Consider the following 8438-nt stretch of genomic DNA (forward strand, 5'->3'; position numbering starts at 1 on the left):
TATACTTGTACCTCACTCTCTTCAATGGGCCTGCTCTTTTTTTTTTGGGTTACAGTTTAAAATATATATGTTTAAATATAAAATTAATTAAAAATTAATAATAAGTAAATGACATTATAAATTACATTTACAAAATTAATAATATTAGTTTAATTATTTGAATAAATATAAATTTTTATAATTTATAAATATAATCATTTTTAATGTAAAATCATATAAAATTGTGAAATCCAAATTATTTATAAACTAATAAAATCACAAAGTTTTATTTAATAAATTATAAAATTTAATTATAAATTATTTAAAATAGTATAATTGAAATTTTGTAAAAAATGAACACAAAATTTTAACATTCACCCTTGAACATGTATAACATATACATGGAAAGTTAATTTCAATTAAATATATATAAAAAAAAGACCATCCATTTTAAGAAAAATTATAAATAAAATGATAATAATATTTTAAATAATTATCTTATTTTATTTTGTATAATATTTAAAAAAATATTCCAATCATTTACCCAAACATCCTTTCAAAGTTTATTTAAGTAATTCAAATAACCCTAAAAATATTTTATTTGGGCTCAAACGATTATATGACGAAACTCATTTAAGTCCAATTTGTTAGAGTAGTATATATGAGCCCAAATTAAGCCTAATTAAATTAAGCCCAATTTCGTAGTAGAATACCTGTCCTTTGTTCATCGCGACTATAAATTAGGGCTTGAATTCATTTTAGGGTTTTACATACCGCCGTTTCCCAGGAAAAGTCATCAGAAGAAGAGGAGAGAAAGATGCCGGCTGGACATGGATTGCGGTCAAGGACGAGGGATCTATTCGCCCGCGGATTCAGAAAGAAGGGTACCATCCATCTCACCACCTATCTAAGGACATTCCACATCGGCGATTATGTCGACGTTAAGGTAAACGGAGCCATCCACAAGGGTATGCCCCATAAGTTCTACCATGGCCGTACTGGACGTGTCTGGAACGTCACCAAGCGCGCCATCGGTGTCGAAATCAACAAACAGGTCCATTTCATTTCTCTTTAGTTTCTCCTTGCTAGATCTGACTTAACTTGAATCCGATTTGTGTATCTTTTAGTTCTGAGATTTGAAATGCATTACAGGTTGGTAACAGGATCATTAAGAAGAGGATACATGCACGTATTGAGCATGTTCAGCCATCAAGGTGTAATGAGGATTTCAAACTTAGAGTTAAGAAGAATGATCTGTTGAAGGCAGAGGCTAAGGCTAAGGGTGAAGTAATCAGCACTAAGCGTCAGCCTGTTGGACCTAAACCTGGTTTCATGGTTGAAGGTGCGACCTTGGAAACTGTTACTCCTATTCCATATGATGTTGTCAATGATCTTAAGGGTGGGTATTAGTTTGTTTTTGTTTGTTTTGAAGTTTCATTTTGGTTTTATGTGTGCTGTGCACATTTCATGACTCTTTCATTCAAAGCCAATTACTGGATATTGGGATTTTAAGCTTATGCTAATTAATCATAGAGATTTTGTTTCATTATTATTATATTATACTTCTTTGCTGAAAAAGTGTTCCATTACCTTATGATGCGGCAATGATCTTTAGGGTAGGTATTACTGTGTTTGTTTGAAGTCTTCTTCTGGTTTTATGTCCTGATTTTTCTTCACTCAAACCCTAATTACTTAGAGTTTATATCACATTATTATGATATAATACTTGGTTGAAAGAGATTTCCATTACCTTGTCAAACATGATTTAGAATTGAACCCAATTCTAATTATCTGGTTGTGAATGATGCTGACTAGATATTTGTAATACTACACCACTTACAAGGTTATATTATTACTAGAATATGTAATTGATGATAATTTTGTACTGATGTTGGAACAAGTTAAGCTCTGTTTAAGATTATATTTGGTTTTTTGTTTTTGTTTTCTCTCATGACATGTTTATACTTTGATTTTGGTTTTGCTCTTTCTAAAGAGCTTGATGACTTTTAATGATCTTTGTTGTTGGTTCATCAAATCCCCAAACTTTCTTTTTCATGATATGCCTGCCTAGCTGTTTTGAATGTAAGAGATGGATTTCTGTCTTCCTGTATTTCTAGTTAACCTAATCTTTAATCTTTTTCTTGCTATTAAGAAGAAATTAGAGTATTTTGTGTTCTTAGGTCACGTTTTATAGACCATTAAAAAACATTGAATATTTGTTTTTTTTTTAATTTTAAGAAGCTAACATTTTTTCTAATGATCATGACAAAGTACTCCAAACAATAGTGTGATAATCGTATTTAAGATAATGATTATATGTATGTGGTTTAAGTTTAATCATCTTTTTTTTTTATTAATTTTCAAATGTTTATGTATTTTTCTTGTCTTGTGTTTAATTTTTTTTAATATATTTTTTCTGTAATTGTTTGTTTATATTAAGTTTCTCTTAACTTTAATTTGTTTTAGATGAAGTTTTAGGTCCTTATAATTTAATTTTTGACTTCTCTCCTACATATTAAAGGCTTTTTTTTTTATGTTGGAGAGAATACTCAAAATTTTTAAATATTGTCACCTAGTACCTAATAAAAATTGGGTTAGTACATTAAAAATTCCAATTCGTGAATCATAAACGAAACTCAATATTTTGTTGTTATATGGCTCGAACTTTTTTCATAACTCCTGTGAGTGTTCATATGCCTAAGCTCAATATTGAGGAAGGAATTCAACCATAGTCCCAAAACAGTGGAAAACGGAAAAACACAAAAAAAATCGTGTTAGAATTGATGAAATCCAGGAGTCTATTACCAAGAAAATCATTGAGAAGCACAAAGTTACACTAATTGGCATCTTGAAAACTAAGGTCAAGATGAAGAATGTGGATATAATTGAAGATTTATGTTTTTTAGTTGATAAAAATTTGTGCATAATTTTAACTCATGCAGAATTTGGGTGGAATGGACTGCAGATCTAGTGGATGTCAAAGAAGTCTTTAATGGTGATTATGGTGGAGGTTACTTGAAAAAGAATACACTTGAAAAGTTAAAAAGTTTCTGATTGTTGTGGTTTATGGAGATAACTCGGAATGTATTAAAAAAAAAGCGCAGTTGAGAAATTTCATTGATGAAAGTAGTTAATGAGAGACTTTAATGTTATTAGATTTAGAGAGAAGCCCAAACATTGACATCAGTAGTCAAGGAGGTATGATTAATTTTAATGATTGCCTAAGAGATATTAGATGTATGAAACCTACAAATTTAGGTAATATTTTTACATGGTCTACTTCAAGAGGCACTGAACAAATCATAAGAAATAGAATGGATAGTTGTCTTATCAATGAGAGCTGGGATTTGAGATATCCGAACAGTCATGCACTGTTAGGAGGGTGAATGTAATGACCTTCTAAGGCTCATTCCAGATGGGGTGGCGATACTTGAAGAGATCAACCAAATTATGTTGCATGATCGAATTGATTTACATGAGTGAAAAGTGGTTGTTAACAGCAGGTTCAATTCTAGGATGGCTTGGTAGTATACACGCATCAGAGTGCAGTTGGTGGATTAGGCTCACTGTGTATGATCACCTAAAATCATACCCCGACTTCGAATTATTTTTTGGTTGACATTTAAGAAAAGACCCATGACAAGGGATATGATTAACAAGTTTATGTCCATTCCTTGCACTAGATGTGAACTTTGTTTGAATAGTGAGGAATCAATTGACCATATATTTGATGAATGTCCATATACCAAGGTGCTGTGGAAGAAGTTTGCTAACAATTCTGGATATTGTAGCTTCCCCGAGATTGGAATCTTATAAAGGAATTAGTGCTTGCCAAGACGAAATGTGATACATTCTGAGCTAATATATTCAAGTGTTTCTATGGTACAATAGTTTATCAAGTTTGGACAGAAAGAAATGCTAGAGTATTCTCAAGGGCAAGAAGAACAAATCTAGAGTGATATCTTTTTGAAGGCCTTGCACTTATTCATATATGGAGGAGGATTCCTATAACATCGACTAATTGGGATCTTCTAGAGTGATATATTTTTGATCTTCTAGAGTGATATATTTTTGACGATTTTGCACGGATTCCTATAACATTGACTAATTGGGATCTATTGCATTTGAAGTAGTCATAAAGACTCTAGATGAAGAAAAGGAAGATGGCTCTCTGTTTGTTTGTGTATTCATGCTTTCTGTTATGTTTAATTCAGAAAAATGCAGCTTGTTGCAAAAAAAATTAGCTTGCTGTACTGATGGATTAAAATTGAGACAAGAACTTGTTTTTGTCCTGATTTAAACAATTGTATTCACTTTTTTTCATTGGATTTTTATTAAATAAATGGCTGAGTATTTTTTTAAAAAAAACTCCTGCAATTGCTGAAACATCCTCTTAGTGTCTCCCTTCCATGTCAATGTCATGGTACAAAAAAATAAAAAATTTGTAAAGTATAAAATTAGGTATTATACTCAAAAGTTTGATTAAAGAGAAGAGAAAAGAATTGGTGATTTTTCTTTTATGTAATTCCATTTTGTATACAAATTTATGAAGCATAACAATTTTAAGTAATTTTTATTTTATTTTAATAGTTTTCATTGGGATATATACAGTTTTTGGACTGGATTTTAGGCCATAAAAAATTTGATAGATTTGATTAGGATGGATATATACAATTTTTGAACTGGACTTTAGCCCATTATTACAGTTTCTAATCGGTCTCATGTATCCTGAATATCTCTGTATATTTGAAAATGGTTTGATTTTTGTTAATTGATTTTATTTTAAATTGTATAAGAGGTAGGCATTTGAAATAAAAAATTTACTTAAAATCGTTGGCAAGTTATAAATTTGTAAAATATAGAGTTTAAGTTTAATTTAAAAAATATTAGTTATATATTATTATTATTATTATTATTTATATATATATAATTAATTATTTTATATACAAGCCAATTTCAAAAAAACTTATATATTTAAATATAAAATTAATTAAAAAAATAATAATAAATAACACTATAAAAGAAAATATATTTATAAAATTAATTATATTTATTTAAATAAATATATTTTTAAATTATAAATATAAATTTATATATTTTAATATAAAATAGTATAAAATTGTAAATCAAAATTATTTATAAAATTGTAAAATTTTATTATCGTAAATTTAAAATTGTAAGAGTTACTTATTTAAGAATTTATTTAAAATCAAATTCGTAAACTCTTTTCAAATTATAAAATCTTAAGAGTTACTCGAAATTTTATCCGTATTGCTTGGATTGCTATATATTTGTATAAGGAACCAAATTGAGAAAATAATTAATTCATACAACTTTTCAATAAAGAATATAACAATTTTAAGCTATGATAGAGTCCTTTTTTATGTACACCCAGAGAGACGAAGCAAAATTCTGAAGCAAAAATGCTATTAAATTTACTTGGATTCTTTCATATTGAAAAATGATGATAATGATATTAATAATTTAGAAATGGATATTCTATTATATTCTATCAAAAACAAAAATAGGCCATTTTCTATTAATTAATTAATACTGCATAAAATTATTAAAATGGCTTTTCAGATCAGCATCTATTTAAAATGATTAAAATGTAGTTTATGGTTATCAACAGATGACAGCTACTGCAAAGTATAAAGAAATAATGAATGGAGAATTGGCTGGTTATAGGAACACTTTGTTAGGCCATGGCCAAACACATATATTTTTTAGATTAAATACAATAAATATTAAAAAAATAAAATTATAAAGTTTTTTTTGGGTTCAATTTTATAAATTATGAAATAAATTTGTACTAAATCTATTTATAAATATTTTATTATTATTATTGTTGCTATTCTTTTAAGGTTTTTTTTAGTATATTATATTATTTATTAATAACTTTTGACGAAATAATAAAATTGACATATCTAATTTCGTAACTTATAAGAAAGTTAAGATTATTTGAAAAATGTTAAAAATTAAAATTAAAAACATTGTAATGGGCTGTTTAGATCACTAATTTTATATTAATTCTCAAAGAATACTTTAATAAAAAGAAATATAGAATGAGTTGTTTTGAAGAGAAAAAATCTAAAATGAAATTGTGACACTCTTGTCATTGTCAAGTTGAATAATTCTTTGACTAATTGCAAACTAAAAATTGATTTGTTTCTAAATCCCAAATAATTGTCCTTTGTTTTGGTTAATAATAATTTCAATAAATCAAAACCCAATACTAATGTTACACAAACAATTAAGCTTTAAATTCTTAAAATATAGTAAGCTCCATGACAAATCATTGAAATCATTTGCAAACCCTAACCGATCTGACTCAACTCGACCGAACAAACCCTCAACGACACAATTGTAGTGCTCTCTTTTATGTGTTCATTCTTCCATGATCAACTGTCGCATCACTAAGTTTTTTTTAGTATACTTCCTCTAAATTCTTGTATAATTCTTATCAAATCTACTTATATTTATTCGATTAAATCTCGCGTGAGTTCGCAGAAATTATAACAATTTACAGTCACTTGAAAACAAAGATTCAACACCAAGTTATGAAATTTCAAATTCAAAATAAATCTTCTTTCAAATTGTTTGTAATTAGCGATCCACTAGATTTCTTTCCCCCAAAATTTGATGACACTAAAAGATCTTTTTGACTACTCATAATAGGTATAATATCAAACATTATTAACCTATTTTTTTAGTTTGACCATTTCTTGTTTTGCTCAAATTTTAAACTATAACTTTGATCTTAAAAATAACCTCACTACCATGTATTCTCTTTGTCATGCCTATTATAATGCAAACTTGCAAAGTTCTTAAAATCAATGTTATATATGATATATCCCTTAGTTGAATGATTGCATGAATATTAACAATATTTGTTGGTTGAACATGTTCTTCTATTCCACAATTATTGACTTTATAATTGCCATAAACTCATTGTATTTACTTATTTCCAAGTTGATCATGATTTGTTGACTAATTTGCATCCCTTTAAAGATTAGGTTATTGGTTTGGCCTCATTCAAATTAGATTGAAAGAATTGCTCTATATTGATACTAATTTCAAAACAAATTTGTTTAAAATGTTTTTTGTTTCCAAAATATTAATAAAAGATATAAAGATCTTACAAATTAAGGAACATGGAGAGAAGAAAAAGGAAACTAAAAAAAAAGATATCTAAACTATATACAAAGAGATTAAATTAGATGTAAGGAGATGAATTCTAATCACCTAATATTCTAGAGACCTTGTAGTACTTTAACTAGAATGCTTTGAATTTCATGATAATCCTATTTGACATAGTTTGCACTCAACACTTCTTTTGTATTTTTGATATAAAATATTAACTAAATGAAAATAGGAATTATGAGTAAATGTTTCTTACGCGGGATTAACTACTTTCGACGTCTATTCAATTTTACCAAAAACCAGTAATTTGATAAAGTTCTATAACAAGACCTAGCTCTCGCTCACAAAAGGACAATATATAGACGAATGGACAATAACTCATTGTTTATATAACACAACTAACCTATGCTATCAATTCAGATCTCTTTCATTTTTAGCATTGATTAAATTATCCAATAAATGACACTTTAAATAAAAAAGATATATATGAGATTTTAAATGGAATTCTCGAGTTTCATAGTGACTTTCATATATGAAAAATATAATACTTCCTCATTTGTAGTCTCACATATCAACCATTCACAATGAAAAAATATGATACAACATACACTCGATGAATAAAAAAAGAGAATTCTACAAAAACATTTGGTCATTTCTTCCAAACTCTTAAACATTAAACATGAAGCAAGCACCTCAAATAAATATTAAGCTCAAAATCCATCCTCCCGGTAAAACATGTCTCATACTCGATCGACGTCTTAAGAAATTACAACACTACGATGGCCACACTAAACATCTTTTCATAAACTAATGGACAAATCATTTCATACCTGAAATATTCCATATGAAAGCGCTCTCTAACACAAGTTGATGTTTCTCATGCCAAAAAAACCGACGAACATACTTATTCAATATGATCTTTACCCACAGACAATTCATTTCATTTACGAATCTTTTAAACCCAACTTAAATGATAAAAAACTTGTTAAAAATATTATAATATTCCGAAACTCAAATCCTCCGAACTCTCTCATGTATTTTTTTTTTGCATCAAATCTTTCGTCGCGTCACATATTTAGGACCATAAAAGATGTAAATAAGAGACGATAGGATAAAATTTATTGTTTAAACAACCCAAGTTTTATTTAGTTTCTTAATTTTGTATTTTTTAAAATAATTTATATGATTTATTTATTATTTTACTAATAATTTCATATTATTAATAATAAAATCTAAGCAAAAAAAACAAATAAATAAATAAATAAAGTTGAGAATTGAGATAAACATTAAATGATGAATTTTTTTTTCCTATTATC

At 27.5% G+C, this 8438-nt stretch overlaps 1 protein-coding gene across 1 annotated transcript; it reads left to right on the forward strand.

The window, feature by feature from the left end:
- Nucleotides 1-734: 734 nt before the first annotated feature.
- On the forward strand, nucleotides 735-1525 carry LOC124938362 (60S ribosomal protein L21-2-like). The gene is made up of 2 exons (XM_047478785.1): nucleotides 735-1033; nucleotides 1132-1525. Exons 1-2 carry the CDS (start codon nucleotides 797-799, stop codon nucleotides 1387-1389), a joined length of 495 nt encoding a protein of 164 aa, XP_047334741.1. The 5' UTR covers nucleotides 735-796; the 3' UTR covers nucleotides 1390-1525.
- The last annotated feature ends 6913 nt before the right edge of the window (nucleotides 1526-8438 follow it).

Source organism: Impatiens glandulifera, chromosome 5, assembly GCF_907164915.1.
Source record: "Impatiens glandulifera chromosome 5, dImpGla2.1, whole genome shotgun sequence".
Classification (NCBI taxonomy): domain Eukaryota; kingdom Viridiplantae; phylum Streptophyta; class Magnoliopsida; order Ericales; family Balsaminaceae; genus Impatiens; species Impatiens glandulifera.